At 33.5% G+C, this 19,996-nt stretch overlaps 3 protein-coding genes and 2 non-coding genes across 12 annotated transcripts in view; 3 read left to right on the plus strand and 2 right to left on the minus strand.

The window, feature by feature from the left end:
• The window catches only part of LOC140985173 (uncharacterized), an 8,450-nt gene extending 1,750 nt beyond the window's left edge, over window positions 1-6,700 (minus strand). For 3 of the 8 annotated variants that reach the window (XR_012176716.1, XR_012176720.1, XR_012176718.1), the window contains exons 1-2: window positions 6,529-6,700; window positions 1,189-1,265 (exon numbers count right to left, since the gene is read on the minus strand). Coding sequence is in view for 1 of the 8 variants with exons in the window: in XM_073452941.1 (XP_073309042.1) it covers window positions 1,189-1,265; window positions 3,610-3,691; window positions 6,529-6,533 (164 nt within the window). In the remaining 7 variants the exon portion in view is untranslated. Of the gene's footprint in view, window positions 1-1,188; window positions 1,266-3,609; window positions 3,696-4,869 lie in introns of all 8 variants that reach the window. The other 5 variants (XR_012176719.1, XR_012176721.1, XM_073452941.1 and 2 more) reach the window with 4 other exon arrangements.
• On the plus strand, window positions 4,275-4,346 carry TRNAP-UGG (transfer RNA proline (anticodon UGG)). The gene has a single exon. It is a non-coding gene; the product is annotated as a tRNA-Pro (tRNA).
• On the plus strand, window positions 5,935-6,006 carry TRNAP-UGG (transfer RNA proline (anticodon UGG)). Its single transcript has one exon. It is a non-coding gene; the product is annotated as a tRNA-Pro (tRNA).
• A 2,471-nt stretch (window positions 6,701-9,171) lies between the features above and the next one.
• On the minus strand, window positions 9,172-11,432 carry LOC140984650 (endo-1,4-beta-xylanase 5-like). The gene is given in 7 exon segments (XM_073452199.1): window positions 9,172-9,537; window positions 9,623-10,402; window positions 10,505-10,603; window positions 10,682-10,845; window positions 11,040-11,173; window positions 11,175-11,236; window positions 11,370-11,432. Coding segments are annotated over 7 exon segments (1,656 nt in total). The 3' UTR covers window positions 9,172-9,183.
• Window positions 11,433-14,533: 3,101 nt separating this feature from the next.
• On the plus strand, window positions 14,534-19,547 carry LOC140985083 (DNA polymerase kappa-like). Its single transcript, XM_073452836.1, has 14 exons — window positions 14,534-14,703; window positions 14,811-14,983; window positions 15,154-15,327; window positions 15,489-15,612; window positions 15,705-15,805; window positions 15,965-16,051; window positions 16,202-16,297; window positions 16,394-16,514; window positions 16,707-16,835; window positions 17,503-17,594; window positions 18,169-18,280; window positions 18,379-18,704; window positions 18,835-19,154; window positions 19,252-19,547. Exons 1-14 carry the CDS (start codon window positions 14,616-14,618, stop codon window positions 19,376-19,378), a joined length of 2,070 nt encoding a protein of 689 aa, XP_073308937.1. The 5' UTR covers window positions 14,534-14,615; the 3' UTR covers window positions 19,379-19,547.
• The last annotated feature ends 449 nt before the right edge of the window (window positions 19,548-19,996 follow it).

A 19,996-nucleotide genomic window follows, 5' to 3' on the forward strand; every position in this document is an offset into this window, starting at 1 on the left:
GAATATCAAGAAAAGAATTCGAGACCATCACAGGGTTTTTCCGACTTCCCATTGCCTGCCAATATCTCATTGAAAAAAAATTTCATGGGGCTAAGATGCTGAGTAAATAAATTGATAAGATTAAAGAAAACATATTGGCATATAGAATTGGGATTAGGTCATGTGGTATTATTCTCACTTTGGGTGCGAGAGGCACTTTGAGGTATTGAGTTCACTTCTTTGAATGTCCCATACAAATTAGTCAATACATTTACTTTTTTACTCCTGTCAGTTTAATACCAGGATTCAACTCATCTGACTTAAAGTCAAATAGAAACAGCAGTATATGATCTTTAGAGAAGCCAAGTCACACTCAGAGAAATAGCACCGTGGATGTTAAAGGTTCCAACAAAAACAAAAGGAAGCACATTGAAATCAAACTGGGAGGAAAGGTCAAAGGAGTAACAATGAGATTTTATCTAAAACCTGCATACTCACTTTTTGGCACTTATATTGTTGGATCTTTCTTTAAATATCTACACCAAGTAATCAGATCCATACAGATTTATGGTGAATACCAATGGTTAGCTTTTGCAGACTCGCTAGTTGGAAATATTTGCAGGAATACTAATCACCAAGACTTGACTACAAATAACAATCAGATTAAAGTTCACATCCCCATGTAGTCATGTGTGAGAGAGAATTATCAGCACGAGGACATTTGGTCTAGTGGTATGATTCTCGCTTTGGGAGCGAGAGGTCCCTAGTTCGATTCTCAGAATGCCCTATTTTGGCCCCTTCAACTTTTCGCAACAAAGTTCCTAGAAACAGCTAAAGTCAAATTGAAAAAAATCCACTACTGATCAGTAGAAATATGCACCTGTGATAGTTTTGCAGGTTATCAATTGATTTTTGTAAAATTAACAAATAATGCACAGTGAATATCAGAGTAAGAAAGCTAGATTTATTGTTGCAACCTAGCAATTACAATTTATTCGTCTAGTTGAAGCCTTAAGATAGTTGATTAACACATTCATTAGTACAAAGAAAATTACATCTGCTGATATGGATCAAACAAAGAGAAGAAAGTACATGATCAGCCAGTGAAACCCTTCAAAATTCAATAGGCACAAATTACAAATCAATCCATATTGACCATCTACATAGAAAAATACATTACGTAATGTAGCATGTCCCAAGAGTTTATACCTGATCATTAACATTCTCAACTTCTTTGTTAAATTACTGAGGAGATGATAGCAAATAAAATGCCAGTTGGGATAAACCTGCATATTCAACGAGAAAATTATTTATATTTTCTGCTTAGATTTTATAATATTTCAGATCCTATAGAATGATCTACAAAAAATCAGGTGATTACAACAGATCATCGAGTTCTATGGACTATAGGTAACTACATTTTCCTTACATGGCTCATTTTGTAGGCCTCCATGAAGCAAAATCGCATAATAGATTTGATCATTAAAAAATGCCAGTTAAGTTCCAATTGTTTATTTTTATCTTGATAAAAATCATTGAATGATCAAATCTAGATGCAGTTGATTAAATTACACTTGTGAAGTTAATTTGTACACCAGATAGATGCAGTAGGAATTAAAAAAATAACTCTCAAGTACAAAAATAATGCAAAACTTAGGAATTGGGCATTTGGTCTAGTGGTATGATTCTCGCTTTGGGTGCGAGAGGTCCTGAATTTGATTCTCAGAATGCCCCATTCAAAAATTTTAATGCCTTTTTTCCTCGATTATTTCTTCTCCTAGCGGTCCACATTTTTTAACACATCGTTGTAATTTTTTATCAACTTATATTGAAAAAGACCAAAAAACTTCAGTGAATCAACCTCGGCTCCAAATCAAAATTGAGAGCTAAAAAAAGCCACTAAATAGCTACTAGCGAAAGAGACCAGCTAAAAAGCCACAAAATCTAGATAGCATTATCTGCCAACATAATCAGCACCAGGTATACACTACACATATTTCAGCGCTTATCTTTCTTTTATTTCCACTTCATGTCATGATCTAGTTCTTTAGTCGACCTTTGAAATTCATATATGCTTATTAACTAAACCGGAAAAAAATATCTTGAACGAACACATTCCACTTTTTTTTTAAGCAACATAGTTCAATTTCAATATAATGATTTAGTAGATATAATAAAGTCCAGAAGTAAAAGTTAAAACTGAACTGAAAGTTTAGAGCTGACTTTAAAAGGATTACAGTAACATCATTTTAAAGAATGCATTTAGATGGATGATTTAATCATAAAAAACTGGAATACTAAGAGATGAACTGAATCTACCTCTCTAGATTTTCCACTAGGTTGAATGTTTCTATTGTTAGCGTGGATAGTAGGTTTTATCTTTATATAATTAATTGCTTTTATTCAACAATTCAATGAAAAAAAAAGCATTTAAAAAATTCCAGAGTAAAAGTAAAGTAATTGAAACTTCTGATCATCTCTACTCGATAAAAATGAAGAACAACAGGATCACGTGAACTGAATTAAGAGATACCGACAATCAATTCTTATTCTCAGAACTAAGAAAAAAGTCCTAATAGCAGATATTTGTTATCCTTCTAATTTATGGTGTCTGTTATTCCAAATTATATATATGGTTTATGAAGAACATGAAAAATTCTGACGAATTCACAAAAAGCAAAGCATCTGTTTTTGTAGAATCTAACAGTACAGAAAAAATAAAATAATTCATACAACGAAGGAACAGAAAGTCAGTTAACATTTTTGAGAGCAAACATTATTATGATTCATAGCACGGCTATCAATATGGTCAAAGCCTAGTACATCATAAAACACACACATGTGCAAGAATGTAGCCATGTTCAATTAGTTTCATATATCGGCTTTTTGCCAAGCTTGCTATGCAAATATTACAAAACGTAACATCAAAACTAGAGAGATAATTTGTTCTAAGTACCAAAGTCAACTTCATTTATATGTATCTAGTAGATTCACACTTGGAAATAATGCATAAAAAAGCGAAAATACAGATTCAGCCTGAACAGGGCATTCGGTCCAGTGGCATGATTCTCGCTTTGGGTGCGAGATGTCCCGAGTTCGATTCTCGGAATGCCCCTCATATTTTTTGTATCCACCAACCTTCACCGATAAAGTTTGATCCTTCACAATTTTACTTAATTTTGGTCCAGGACCTCAACATTATTTTCAATACATTGGTTTTCAGTGGCAAAATGTGATATCTTTCGTATTTATTTTCTACTTTTCACAACATGTGAATATTCAAGTAAGCATGTTAACCCTAGCACAGAATATCCCACATTCATCCATGATCTCCTCTCATAATTTTAATATACTGTACAAAATAAAGAAAAAAATCTACACAAATGGACACAAAAAATAAACAAAGAAGCAGCATGTTCAATAATTCCAATAAACGAATCTAATACAACACAATAAATAGATTCTAAAGCTATAGAAAATAAATAAACCAGAAAAAATTCAACCACACAGCTATTCATATAAAACTAAGCACTATCATGAGCAGGAATTGAACATCAAGAGACTGATATACCAAACAAAATCGATACGGCATCAAGCGAACATGATTACAATACTAGCTTATAATTTTACCTCACATAGCAGGTTCTTCCTGAAACTTGCTCCACGGAAAAAGACGCAGTATTTTAGGGAAGAAAAATTGAAACTTCGGATTCTGTCTACTCAATAAAAATGAAGTGAACAACATGATCACCAGAACGGAATTAAGAGACACCTACTATAAAATCTTAATCTCGGAACTAAGCAAAAAGTCTTCCTAGCAGATATTTGCTATCCTTCTGATTTATGGTTTCTGTTATTCAAAAATAAATAAATTTATGGTTTATGAAGAACAACACGAATTTGATGAATTCACAAAAAGCAATAAACCTGTTTTTGGAGAATCTAATAGTTCAGAAAAATTAGAATTGTTTGTACAACGAAAGAACATAAAGTCAGTTAACATTTTTGAGAGCAAACATTATCATGATTCATATCACGACTATCAATATGTCAAAGCCTAGTGCATTGTAAAAATACATACATATTCCAGAATGTAGCCGTGTTCCATTAGTTTCATATAGCGGCTTTTTGCCGAGTTTACCAAGCCAATATTACCAAAATGCAACATCAAACCTAGAGAGATAAAAGCTGTTAAAAGCATCCAAGTCAACTCCATCTCCCATCTGTATGTATCTAGATTCACACTTAGGTCATAATACATAAAAATTGAAAATAAAGATTGAGCCTAAACAACAGGGCATTTGGTCTAGTGGTATGATTCTCGCTTTGGGTGCGAGAGGTCCCGAGTTCGATTCTCGGAATGCCCCTCATATTTTTTGTATCTACCAACCTTCACTGATAAAGTTTGATCATTTACTTAATTTTGGTCCAGGACCTCAATATTAATTTCAGGACATTGACTTTCGGTGGCAAAATGTGATATCTTTGTGTTGATTTTTTACTTTTCACAACATTAAAATATTCAAGCAAGCCTCTTAACCCTAGCACAGAATATCCTACATTCATCCACAATATCTCCTCTCATAGTTTTAAAATACTTTGTATAATATAAATAAACACCTACACAAATAGACACAAATAAATAAACAATCAGCTTGTTCAATAATTCCAAGAACAAATGAGTCTGAAACAACAGACAATAAATAGGTTCTAATCAACGCAATAATAGCTATAGAAATAAATAAACCAGAAAAAATTTCGGCCATGAAGCTATTCATATAAAACTTAGCAATATTATTAGCAGGAATTGAACATCAAGAGACTAATATACCAAGCGAACTCTATACGGCTTCAAGTGATCATTTTTACACTACTAGCATATAATTTTACCTCATATATCAGGTTCTTCCAGTAACTTGCTACGCAAAACAAAGACATTGTATTTTAGGGGAAAATATTTTGAAACTTCTGATCCACTTTACTCAATAAAATTGAAGTGAACAATACGGTCGCATGAACCGAATTAAGAGATACCAAAAACCGAATTAAGAGATACCAAAATCAAATCTTAATCTCAGAACTAAGCAAAAAGTCTTCCTAGAAGATATTTGCTATCCTTCTCATTTTTGGTTATGTTATTCTAAAGAAAAATAAATTATGGTTTAAGAAGAACATGATGAATTTCAATGGATTCACAAAACGCAATACACCTGTTTTTGGAGAATCTAATAGTCCAGAAAAATTATAAGTGCTCGTACAACAAAGGAACACTAAGTCAGCTAACATTTTTCAGAGCAAACATTATCATGATTCAAATCACGACCATCAATACGTCAAATCCTACTGCATTTTAAAAATACATACAGGTTTACGAATGTATCCGTGTTCCATTAGTTTCATATATCGGCTTTTTATCGAGCTTGCTATGGCAATATTACAAAAAAGCAACATCAAACCTAGAGAGATAATGTTGTTCAAAGCACCCAAGTCAACTCCATCTCCCATCCATATGTATCTAGAATCGAACTTAGACTGTAATGCATAAAAAGTGAAAATACAGACTGAACCTAAACAATAGTTTGGTCTAGCGGTATGATTCTCGCTTTGGGTGCAAAAGGTCTCGAGTTCAATTCTTGGAATGCCCCTCTTATTTTTTGTATCTACCAACCGTCACTGATAAAGTTTGATCCTTTACAATCTTACTTATTTTTGCTCCAAGACCTCAATATTATTTTCAAGACATTGACTTTCAGTGGAAAAATGTGGTATCTTTTGTATTATATATTACTTTTTACAACATTCAAATATTCAAGTGACACATCAGACCTACAGATATAATGATGTATAAAGCACCCAAGTCAACTTCATCTCCCATCTATATGTATCTAGCTAGATTCACACTTAGGCCATAATTCATAAAAAAAAAGTGTAAATACACACGGATTCTAAACAACAGGGCATTTGGTCTAGTGGTATGATTCTCGCTTTGGGTGCGAGAGGTCCCGAGTTCGATTCTCGGAATGCCCCTCATATTTTTTGTATCTACCAACCTTTACTGATAAAGTTTTGATCCTTTACAATTTACTTATTATTGGGCCAGGACCTCAATATTAGTTTCAAAACATTGACTTTCAGTGGCAAAATGTAATATCTTTTGTATTTATTTTTTACTTTTCACAACATTTAAATATTCAAGCAAGCCTCTTAACCCTAGCACAGAATACCCCACATTCATCCACGATCTCCTCTCATAATTTTAAATTACTACATAAAATAAAGAAAAACCTACAGAAATAGACATAAATAAATAAACAAACAAGCAGCTTGTTCAATAATTCCAAGAATAAACGAGTCTGAGACAACAGACAATAAATTAGCATATAATCAACGCAATAACAGCTGTAGAAAATAAAAAATTCAACCACGCAGCTATTCATATGAAACTCGGTACTATTATGAGCAGGAATTGAAAATCAAGAGACTGGTACACCAAGCAAACTCTGTACGGCTTCAAGCCAACATCATTACACTATTAGCATATAATTTTACCTCATACAGCAGGTTCTTCCTGAAACTTTCTCTGCGGCAACAAGACACAGGAATAATTTAGGGGGGAAATTTTGAAGAAAATTCTAAAAAAATCGCATAGAGAGCAGAGCTGAAATATTTTGCGGACTGTTCGAAGAACCAACACTGCATTGAAAACTCGTTGGTAGATTAAATAAATATTTTTAAGTACTTCCTCGGGACTTCGAACAGTGCAGAAAAATGATTTTTTTAAAAAATAATAATAAAATATATGACAATACATTAATAGACATTGTTCTATTTTTCGTGACAAAAATTTATATGAGACGGTCTTATAAATCGTATTTTGTAAAACATATATTTCATTTGAGTCATCTATGCAAAAAATATTACTTTTTATGCTAAGAGTATTATTTTTTATTGTAAATATCGATATGACTGACTCGTCTCACGGATAAAGATTCGTGAGATCGTCTTACAAAGATTTATTTATTTTTCANCTGACTCGTCTCACAGATAAAGATTCGTGAGATCGTCTTACAAAGATTTATTTATTTTTCATATCTTCTATATCGTCGGAATCAATACGTCGGAAAATCATCGTGTTCCTTTTGATTATTTTTTTTTAATTTTTTATAATTTTCTATTACGATAAAAATTCACTAATATACACATTATTTAAATCTTATTTAAGTTTTACTCTTAAATCTTATACAAGTTTATATTATTTTATCACTCTCCATATAAAAAAAAATTATAATAAAATAAAATAAAATGGCTAAAACTATCGTACTTCAAATAAACATAAGAGTCACATCTCAAGTTTACTAGTAATATGATATTTATACTTTTTAGACAAAGCTTATTTAACTAAAAATATTTAGGTTTCATTTGGATGGATATATTTGAAATCTATTGATTAAAATGTATTTTCATTATTTAAGTTGTAAAATAAAAGAAATTCAAATTCATCTCTCTATTTTATTTATATTATAAGGCTCCGTTTGGTACGTGTGATGGGATAAGTAAATGATTAGTAATTAGAATGATTAAAAAATGAGAGATATGAATTAATAGTATGGTGGGATAAATAACATGGTGTTTTGTATGATTTTAAAATGATTGATTAATTTTGTAAATTTTATTGCAATGACCAAAATACCATAAGTGTTAGTTAAATATATATTCTTAAAATAATTAAATAGATAATTAAATATTTATAATTATAATTTACATTTATTAAAATTAATTTAAATATAGTTATTAAAAATAAATTTGTAAATATGCATTTACTTTAATAATTAAAATAGCAATAATATTTTGAATGTTAATGTTAAATAAAATTTAGAAATAATTATAATATTATTGTTTTTTTAAAATAATTATAAATATTTTTAAAATAATTTGATAGATAATTAAATATTTATAATTATAATTTATATTTATTAAAATTAATTTAAATATATTTATTAGAAATATATTTGAAAATATTACGGTAATCATTAAACAAAATAAATTAGAATTTAATAAATATTTATTTTCATAAAAAAATGAATTAACAAGATTAGAAATTTATAAAAATTTAATTTAAGATAGATTTACATTTCAATTTATTTTCTTTAAAATGATTGAAAATAATAAAAATATATGAAATTAATTTATAAAAAAAATATAATAAAAATTTAAATATTATATTAATTATTAAATTTTCACTAATTTTAATTTTCATATTATATTGAAGAAAACAATTCAAGGATATTATGGTCAATGTACAATCTTATCATTATCACTATTCAAAAATTATACATTATCACACCTTTGAGAAGAGATATTTAATCACACAAATAACATAAATAATGAGGGCTTTCAATCATAATCAGGGCCTCCATGTTAAATTAAAAATGAACCAAACATGATATAAGGGATGATTATTTAATAATCATTATCTTATCATGGCTACCAAACATAACCTAAATGTATTCGAAATCTATTCTGATTAGTAAAAACACACTGTAAATAAATATGAGGTGAAATTGAGTTTTCTTTGAAGTTATTTAACAATAAAATTGAATTCCAAATCTACGAATTACAAATTATTCAATCCATGTGCAACTGTACAAAGACACATCGAATTCCAAATCTATGAATGACAAATTTCTCTCTTTTTTGTAATGGAATCTGTAACCGTTATCTTTCGATGCACATCGAGCTAGTAAACCCCTGAACTAACATAATATTATGCAAATATGCAAGTAAATTGTACTGAGAAAATCATGTGCGACATACTCACCTAAAAAAGTGTTGATAGAGAGTATTGAACTTCTGATTAGTCAAATATTCATCTACTCTACGTCTGTATCAAATCGAACCCCAAGATGAATTATCTCTTGATTGAAATCAAAGCCAAACCATAAAAGCTTAAGAAAATCCTACCTTTACCCTCGTCTCCCTTTCCCGCATTTGTTATGTGTATGAATTAAATAACTTCCTTTCCTCTCCATTTTCCCTTATTTCACATACAATTGCTATGCCAGCATGCTATTTTTGTGCTACAAAAATGAAAAGAAAAACAATATGAAATGCAAAAAACATATATATGTTTAAAATACTTCGTTGAAAGAGTTACATTACCGACAATAAAACAAGCGTTAAATTAGCTTAGCTTTCTTTCTAGTTTCACACAATAATCTTGTCAACCAATCCGCCTTCTCCTTCTTCCGCCTCGTTTGGCACCACACTAAACTTCCGGCTTTTTACTCCCAGGGGATGGCTGATTTCCGCTTCATAGTCACCGTGAAACAACGACGTTTCAAACAAGCCACTAGCGTCCGTGGTTTCTTGAACACCGGCTGCTTCAGTCAATGTCCGCATGAACCTGTCGACAACATCGCCGGCAGGTAAATTCTTGAAGTTGTTGTCAGTTAAACACATGGTGTTGCATTCCCCAGGACTCCATGTGGACCAAATTATTATGCCTTGTACTGAGGCATGCGCATGAATTTCCCGTAGAATCTGATCCAAATAACTAGCCTGTTGTTCAAACATGTTAGAATCATTAATGGTAGGATTTGCTAGCTCAAATGTGATTACATGGAACTCTTGCTGAATTATTTACCTGGTTCGGTCCGGGCTTGACATCCAATTCTGTAATCCAGATGGGCAATCTAGCGGAAGCAAGCGTATCAAGCGAAGACCTCAAGTAAGGCAAATTGACATATCCGAAATGGCCCTGAAGCCCGATCCCCAAAGGGCCGTTATATCCCTGCCGCCGCATCTCCGAGATCTTCTGCAGATACTTCGGCGGCGAGGACACTGGATCTCGACTCTCCTCAATCGTGTTGTACTCGTTCAAGAATGGCGTGGCCTTCGAGTCAATACGGTTCGCCTGCTGGTAAAAATTGGTTGATGCGCTGCCTCCAAGCTTACTTTCAAAGAACGAATAGTGTAAGTTCTCGTTCACCACGTCCCAGTGAATAAGCTGCCCCCTATACCTCCCCACCACGGAATTTATCCGCCTGTCCGAAGCTGCCCGCAGGTCGTTCGGCGAGAGTCCCTTGACCCACCAAGGCTGGTAATATGGGTCGTCCCAGAAGACATTGTGTCCACGAACCGTGACTCCGTGGGATTGGGTGAATCGGAGCATGGAATCTGCGATTGAGTAGTCTTCGGCACCTGGGGACCGCTCGGTTGAGTACCATTTCATCTCGTTTCCGAACACGCTGTATTTGAATCTCGCCGTGAACCAGTTTTGATATGCGGCGTGTTGGAGAATGTTTTGGTTTATGGCGCATCCCACTGGGAATCTCAATCCGTTCTGTTTGACAGAGACTGTGGCATTTGAAATGGGTTGGCCGTGTTGATCCAAAACTTGGAATTTCACCGATTTCTTGCGCACCTGCGAATGTATATTCATATGTACTCTTCATCAATTACTGGTGGGAGTATTTGAAAGAAAAAATTAAATCGATGCATTAGGGTAGCTTTCTAGTTGTCCGACCTTCTCGACTCTTTGATCTTGGTGAGATTTCCATTCTTCATGTGTAAATGGCTGGAATGAGATGCTATCTGCCCATATATCTACTTCTGCATCGTCGTTCTGCAAATTTTGAGGAGAACATGCAAACAAATTAGGAAATAGCCAAGAATAAGATGAACAAGTGAAGAGGAAACTAACCTGAAAGTAGAGCTCGGCAGGGCCGGAAGCATTTACGACCAGACCACCCTTGAGCATGGACCAACATCCCTTGCGTGCAACAACCCAACCCGCAGTCTCATAGCTCTCTTTTGTTTTGAACATGGCGGCAATGTGCGCTTCTCCATGGCTCACTTGCAGCCATGCTACAAAGTACAAGAGCAAATGATTGAAAATGTCAAGAATTGAAAGATTTACACCAGCTATGACACTGAATTTCAACAACATAAAGGATCGAAATCGTGTAAAAAATAGTAGTTAGCTAAACATGGAATTATTATATTTGTAAAAAAAACAAAAAGATTTTTCTGAATGAGTGCAATTATTGAAATATGAATACCTGGAAATGTGTAAAGTTTATCCTTGTCTAAATAAAATCTCTGCGAGAAGCTATAAAATGATCGACTTCTATTCGATGCAGTTATGTATTTGTTGGCATCTTTGGATTGTTGGTGCTCAATTTTCCAACCCTTGATTTATCTCGGGATTCGTCACTATCCCTCCACCATATTGAGGTCCAAGAGGATTTTCCAGACACTGAATTTTTTGTTTTAATAATGATTGTAATAAAAAGTACATATATAATATTAATAATATGATGACTCCGATTCTCTAATAAATAAACGAAAAATCCTTGAAAATCAGATAATTAAGTTTTTTTTTTTTTTACCTCATTCGTGAAGCTGTAGTCATAAGGCACTGCATGGATTTTTTGACCTATATATACATGCATGACGAGCTATTACCAATAATAACCATAATTTCAACATCATCGAAGTCTTGTCATAGGATAGTGATTATATTGAAAATTGTTACGCTTTGATGGACTAATTTGATTTGGAGAAAGGATTTGAGATAAATTTCAATAACCAATTATTTTGCGTTTACTTAAAATTCACCATAATTATTATTTAAATTCCATAACATGATACATAACAGATTTGAAATTCACTTGAATTTTTTCTATCAAAGCATATCAAATAGTTTGAAATCCATCAGTATAAGAACAACATATTTTAAATGAATATTTTTTACATAACCGTGTAAATTCTAGAAATAAATTCTCACAGTTGATTAATTTGAAATGATTGTTTCTCGATGATTGATGGATTTTTATCTGAAATCTGATAACGTAGAATTATATATTTTGTAAAAAAAATTATCATTACAATTATAGCATAAAGAAGAATAGAAACAGCATATTACCCTGCTCGAGACCAAGAACAAGAAAGAAGAACAAATATTTTTTCAAGAATTTCACCATTGATAGGACCTTAACAAAAAAAATTTCCTAATTTGATCGTGAATGCCATGAAAGATTTATAGGGATTAGTTATTATATTCCCTGTAAAATTAACTGTTAGAATCTGTCTCATAGATTTCAAATTTTAATTTTTGAAATTTAAATTGAATGTAGGAACTTAAATACATTAAATGATTCATTTTCAATATTTACGTGATCTTTAAATTGGATTTAGCACGAAAAAAAATAGAAATTCGTAATTAATACGAGGAAATTATTCAAGTCATGGGATAAAATACAAGAAAAGTGGTTTAGAGAATGATGAATGGACTGTTTTTGAAAATTCTGCTTCACTTTTGAAAATTCTCTTTATACCATAAATTGATTCTAGGATGTTAAGTTTCAAATCCATTTGACATAAATTTGGGTTGAGCATTTTATCAAAGTGTGTTCGGAAATATGTTTGAAGTTAACTGATATCTAAGTCTTCGAACTGACAGCTGAAGATCAACCGGACTAAAAGATGGTTGAGCTAAACTGAGGAGATATTCTTTGAAGAATCAATAAGACTACTCAGAGTTACAAGGATGAATTACTGGATAAAGTCTTCCGTACAAACGGTCTCTGAATTGTCAGAAATCTGCGAGTACTATATACAATATACGATTTGTCAGAAATGACAGTGACAGGAAAAAGACGGGATTAACGAGCGTCATATTTGAAACAGATATAATATTTGATTTTACTGACCATTATATCCAATCCAAGTCTATAAATAGATGAACTTATAAATCAGTTAGGTTCTTTGGAATTATCGCATAAGGAAAAATATTCAAGCTTTCAATAGCCCAACTGTTTTCAAGACTTTTTAGCATACGCTTAAATATTATATCAGATCATTAAAGATCAATTTGTGCTTAATATCTTTCATTTTCGAAATACTTGTATAGAGACAGTTAGTGTATTGTTCGATGTTGTTTAAGTAAACTAAACTAGAACTTTCAGCTAGGTAGTGATAAAGCCTGACTGAATCGGATTATTACAAAAGTTGTAATTTCTAATGTCTTCTAGTGAACATCCTTCTCACAAGGAAGATGGGGTGACTTAGGAGTTGTTCAAATATCCAAAAATCTAGTAACATCTTTTTTGTTTTTTTATATTTCAGTAAGCCTATTCTTGATAACCCAACTATTTTTCTTACTTAGTCATTTTTTAGTGTTCAATCTGTCAGTTTAGCTTCCTCCTGCACAAAAATTATCTGATTAGCCAACTGACATTGACTCGACGAGAATTACAAAATTCAAAATTGTTAACACAATCGAATTTCGGAAAAACTAATGTGATTGTTTATTCAACTACTCATTCTAACCAATTACCCTATACCAACAAAGTTTATCAAACATAAATTCAACTTACTATAGGCAAGGTAATAATTAAGAAAGAAAGTTAGTCTTTTTCTTAGTCTGCTGCTATGAGTTAATTGATCTTATACCACTCCAAATTCTCTTATGCTCTTTCGTTCTGATTTATGTTCTCGACTGCTAGCTGCTCTTCTCATCTGTTCTGTTTCGACTGCTCTACTTAAGAAAACTTAGACAGAGCATTGTTATTATCCAAAACTTTTATTGAATGATCTTATAAAGATGATCTTATGATAAATTATATAGATCTCGATAGCAGTATTCAAAATTTCGGACATGTTAATCGGCTAAAATTATATAGATTCGTCACAATCAATTAGAAATACGTAGAAAAATAATCAATGAGATGTTACTCTAATAGTAGTACCTCAATTGTGTATCCAATAGTACATATCGTAACATACGAACAATATTAATGTTGATAGCATTAATATGACAAAATATGAATGATTATAGTTAAATGTTGCATGTGATATTATCCTTATTATAGTCCGAACTCGACACTAAAAAACCGTGATGTATTTTCCATTCAATAATGGCCCCATCAAATAATTGAGTCAAATATCCCATTTATACTTTATTTTCAGTTGGAACGTTGAGTCTAACATATGGATGAATCAACCATTTGACTATGAGTTTGACTTGAAAAAACTATCCGTTTTGGGAAAAAAAACCGATGATATTTAAAACTATCAAAATGAGTCGGACATGTTCAACTACATTAATTGGGTGAATTAGATTGATAATTTTTCGACCCATCAAAATGGTGAGTTGCACTATCCGACCTAATCTAACCGTTAAAATTGTCGAAATTGACTAGGTCTGTCGAAACGAGGCCGGTTCGCCCCTAGTGCCCTAGCTGACTCATTCTTGATGTAGTAATGCCATTTAATAAAAAATAAAAGTAACTAATCCGAGATATCACAAGTAATTATGTGTTATATATTTAAATTTTTTGGGTTTATATATTTACATTTTTTAAAAAATATATCTGATCTGGAATGGGTGAGAGGGGATTTAAATAATTAATAATTAATAATTATTATTAATTATTAATTATTAACAATTAAAATATATGTAGCTTCCTAAAGAATTTTGCTTTTTTTTTTAAAAAAAAAATAAATAAATTCTATATAAATATATAATATTTAATTATTGGCGCCGTGTTCATCATTTCTCTGGTGTCAATCCGTGTTACTTTATGAACATTCTGCCCTAATTGGAAAAAATTAAGAAAGCTAGAAGAATATTGATGGAGAATGAGGAAGATTCAATTTCTGGTAACGATACCGCTCGTCCATGGCAATCCTATCACACTGTTTACACCAACGCGAAAGCAGGTATTTTTCTTGATCAAGTCCTGAGATTGATGCACGCAATTCGGATTTTTGTAATTAAGATTTGTTAGCCACTCGACTGAGTATCGGGCTATTTGATTTTCTTTAAGGCATGGAAGGGGTGGATAAGGAAAAAGTGCAGAGAATAGTGTATGAGATGAGCAAAGGGTCCAAATATTTCGAGAATGAGGAAAGAAAAGAAGCTTACATGAAGCAGAAAATCGAGAACATGCGGGTGCAACTTGCGAAGCTCACTCCCTCGGATATAGCCAGTTATCAGAAGGTATAGTTGATCTTTAGCGATAATGAAGCCAAATTGAGCAAGTTGTTGGTTAATGTTGTTTGGCTTTTGAAATTGAACATGTTTGGTTAGGCTGACCATAGTTTTTTTAATTGTGAAATTGTCCCGTTGAGAAAGTACCAGCTTAATTGACTTGTATATATCATATACAGATTGCCGATGAAAGGTTGGTAGATTTAGAGGCCACTCGTGACTTGTCTAGGATTTGGCTACACGTTGATATGGATGCTTTTTACGCTGCTGTTGAAACTCTGAGCAATCCTTCTCTGGAAGGCAAGCCAATGGCTGTTGGTAGTTTGTCTATGATCTCAACTGCTAATTATGAGGTTGGAATGGCCGAGTTTGAATTGGTCGATTGTGATTCTGTGAATGCTTTTTCATCTCAGCTAAGCTCTTAATTGATCTGGGTTCACCTTTGATTCAAAGCTGTGAGTCATGTTTGCTGCTTAGGCCTTAGCCTTTGATGAGGCCAAAATTTTCTTTTCAGGCGAGGAAATTTGGGGTTAGAGCTGCAATGCCTGGTTTTATTGCCAGGAAATTGTGTCCAGACCTGATTTTTGTTCCAACTGACTTCAAAAAATACACTTACTATAGTGATTTAACAAGGAAAGGTTAGTTTTTAGTGTTTTTTCCTGTGAATTGTTTGATGCAAGAAAGCTAATGTTTTTTCCTGATTTTTCTTATGCTCTTTCTTGCATTTTAGTATTCCAGAAATATGATCCCAACTTCTTCGCTGCAAGTTTGGATGAAGCATACCTAGATATAACAAACTTCTGTAGTGACAGGGGATTAACTGGTGGACAAGTATGTTGAAAACTGAATTACCATGTGATCCGATATTCATCTATTCCTTTGCATTGACATGTGTTGCGCTTTTATTTTCTATCAATCATTTTTCTGTTTTCTCATGTTGTTTTTTCAGATGCCTGTAATGTTAATTTTTTATGTTTATGCTTCCTCAAGGTGGCAGAAGAGCTCAGAGAAAGTGTTCACAGTGAGACTGGACTCACATGTAGTGCTGGGGTGGCACCGAATCGGTTACTTGCTAAGGTTTTGCAGGCTTTATGTGGAAAACTTTTTACATTATCTATTATTAACTTATAACAAGCAATGCAAACCTTCATCGGTTTCACTTACAATTTGGGTTCTGTTTAGCATTGCCTTCTATTCCAATGTTAAAAATCTTTTTTTTTCAAGCAGGTTTGTTCCGATATCAATAAACCAAATGGACAGTTTCTGTTGCCAAACAACTGTATGGCTGTCATGGCATTTATATCTTCGCTGCCTATAAGGAAGGTATAGTCAGTTGCCTGTTGATATTTGAGAAAGGTTTTTATGTTTTGTTATGCGGGAGGTTCTTTTGTCAAATTCACAGAAGAATCCCTTGTGTAGATTGGTGGCATTGGTAAAGTCACTGAAAATATTTTGAAAGATGTGCTTGGAATTACAACATGCAAGGAGATGCTGCAGAAGAGTGGTTTAATCTTTGCTCTATTTTCTCGGTCATCGGCAGGTTTGTGTGATAATAATTGTAAACTCCTTTCCTTATATCGTTAATGTGGTTAGGATTTTTTTTCAGTGGTAAGACTCTTAGCTCTTTTAAGATTCTTGTAGCTGGCTCCGAAAGCTTCACACATTCAAATTACTCGGACTAATGTGAGTTTTCTGCTACATATGTACTGAACGTTTTTCCTCGATGTTGTAGATTTTTTCTTGTCTGTTGGACTGGGACTTGGAAGGACAGATACACCTCAATTCCTACGCAGAAAAAGTATGAGTACCGAGAGAACATTTCCATCCACAAAAGATGAGACATCACTTTACCAGAAATTGGGTAATCAGATTAACATGTCTACCAGACTAACACGCTCACCAAAATTCATTTATTTACCTCAGTGTTAGTCGCTCCACCCACCCCTGCTCTACCGTTCTCGCTCAAACTATGTGATAATTCTCTTAATTTTCTTTAAACATAGTTTGACACAACAACTTCTTACTGAGAGCACTATCTTAGTCTCCTTATTATACTTGCTTTACTATCTTCTTCTTCAAAAAAAAGGTCATCTCACAATTTATTCCAACCTTGGGTGATGATGATTTGGTATCGTAGGGTATTTTTTGTAGGATCTTCAACAAATCCTTATGGATTGGGGGAAGGGTGTAATTATATGCTTCTAGCCAGTTGCTTTCTTGTAGTTGCTGGACTTCATGACTTTAGTGGCTTACTGTTCAGCATCAAGTTTTGATATGCCAGTTTTCATCATTGATGTAGCATGGATTTGTCGACTTTCTGATATACATGAAATTTTTATGGTGTTGGATGGCCGTTTCGCAAGATTTGAATGTTCATTTTCAAAATGAGTAGCCGAAACAAGACCTTTTAAGTGAATGGTTTTGGTGCTGGGTGGTATCTCATGTGAATGCTGCACAAACTATTTTCTTTTGCAGTTATCTTGATGTTATGTGCATTCTCAAAGTAATATGTAAGGATCTGTTTACAGTTGATCTTGCTGAAAATCTTTCTGCTGACTTGAAGAAAGAAGGCTTGTGCGGAAAAACATTGACATTGAAGTTGAAAACGTCATGTTTTGAGGTACTGTTTAATTCATAACTGAAATTGTGTGCTTGAACCCTCTTTCTAGAGATTGTTTATCTACAGTCTACACATGTACTTTTGCTAAGTTCATTTTCTACTTCAAATGTCATCCTACAGTAAAATTATTGTGCAACAGTTCCTTCGAAAGGTCGAACAGCTCTGCACAAATTAATTGACCCATTAATTTGTACATTCGACACATGCCACACTGATGTGTAATTATATCATCCTGCAGTATGACATGAACCAAAAGTAACTGTTTTTGCTTGTATCCTTCAGAGGTCAGCTTTAGCCTTTTTATGCTTTTTTTTAAAAAGGAATTTATCTTTAGGGTCCTTGCCAACCCTCTGCTCCAGTGCTTCTGCCTTGTTTTTCATATGTAAAAGAACTTCTCATGCTGTTGCAATCCATGTAAAGGTTACATGAAACCAACCGTGCCTGTGCTTTTCTCTGTTATCGAAGCTTTAGATAATAGATTTGCTTGTTTATGTTCCCTCGTCTTCGGATATTTATTCCACTTTATTTGGAAGGGAGATTTTTTGGCATGTTATCCACTAATTTCAGACTTCAGGTTCGAACTCGGGCAGTGACTTTGCCACGCTACATTTTTTCAAGTGAGGATATTCTGAAACATGCAATGATGCTTCTTAAAGCTGAATTACCGGCATCTCTCCGTCTGATGGGTAAGACACTCCTTTTTTCGCATCGATTATCAAATATTGTTTCTTGACACTGTTCTGAAGTGATGCACTGAACTTTGAATTTTTTCCCCTTCTTTCAGGACTACGAATGTCACAATTCACTGAAGATGGTAAATGTGTTTCAGTAGACCCTAAACAAAAAACACTTTCTACCTTCATTGTTACAGATGATGCAATGGGAAGAAATTTAAGAGACCAAAAGCTTTCGCAGTTCAATCTTAAGGATGATACTTCATCCATAGGCAGAGGAACCAGTTTCTCTAATGATACAAGTTCATGTGAATCGATGGATTTATCCAATGTCCACCAAGTACAAAATCTTGGCCACCCTGACTCCAAGAAGGGCCAGGTCGTGGTGGAAGATGGGGAAAGTTTAGATCTTCAAATTCATTGTTCGAGACAAAATGTATGTTTACTAGTCCTGGCTGTTTTTGGCATGGAAACAACATAAAAAACACTGAAGCTTTTAGGTTGCTTCTTACCTAGTCTCCTTTTCTTATTCCAATCAAAAGTTATTCAAAATCTTTGTTCCTTAGGCTGATGACCTCAGTACAGAGCATGGTGCAATAAAGATGGTTCCAACCGGTGCTGCAAGAGATTCCCCTTCCATGAAGTACGAGGACAGCTGCCTGGAAAGACAGAGAAGAGTAATCGGCTGCAGTGACGATGAACCAGTGTCATTGCATGATAACAAACCTTTTCTTTGGTTGAACGATTACATATGCTCCATATGTGGTATCGAACTACCACCTTGCTTCATCGATGAAAGACAAGAACATTTTGATTTCCATCTAGCTGAAAGGCTGCAAGAAGAAGAGTCGAGCAGTGTTCTGCGAATTCCCACGCCTAGGAAAAGGTAACTGATCCATTTATTGCTTTTTCTTGAGCCAAGAGTTTCCCCTTCGCCCCTCATAACCGAGTGAAGAATCTCGTGATCTTTGAATATATTCCAGGCTCATCCACGAAGACCATAAAGTGATCCACCGTCAACAGAAAAAGAAGTCCAAAGCCTCTCCTTCGAAAGGTACACACGTTCCAATTGACATGTTCTTTGTAAAGACAAGTCAAAATTTCGCGTAAGTGGCCGCTTCCCGAACAAAGTCCTCTCGGCCCACATTCAATCAAAAATTCCGATTTTCACACACTATCATATCTAAATTCCGATTTTCACATTCTCTATCATATCTGTTGACTCGTGAGATATCACGATAGATACTGTATAATGTTATAAAAGTTCATGCATCTTTTAAGAGTATATTATCAAATATAGTTTGTTTGTTAAAATTTCAATTTTCATATAATCTAGAGCATTGTTTTTAGAGCCGGATCGGGTTGGACTAGCCGGTTCGACCTGGAACTAGTCACGGTCCGGTACGGTCCGGTCCGAACCATACCTTTAAACCATTCTAAATGACAAATCAATCAACACCGTTTAAGAACCAGTGAACCGCTCAAAATTCGGTCGGACCTAGGTTTGTAATTGAACGGTTTACGAACTTTGTGAACCGAGTTGATAAATATTTGATTTGCATTCGAATTTATCAACTCGAGTCGAACTCGACTCGAAATTATTTTGTTCGATGGTTCGTGGACTTTAATATTTTATTATTATTTTTGTAATTTTTTTAGAATTTAATTATTCTTATATTTATTTTAGTAGTATTAGTGTTTTTATTTGATTTATTTTTTGTTTTATGT

Source organism: Primulina huaijiensis, chromosome 9, assembly GCF_012295235.1.
Source record: "Primulina huaijiensis isolate GDHJ02 chromosome 9, ASM1229523v2, whole genome shotgun sequence".
Classification (NCBI taxonomy): Eukaryota; Viridiplantae; Streptophyta; class Magnoliopsida; order Lamiales; family Gesneriaceae; genus Primulina; species Primulina huaijiensis.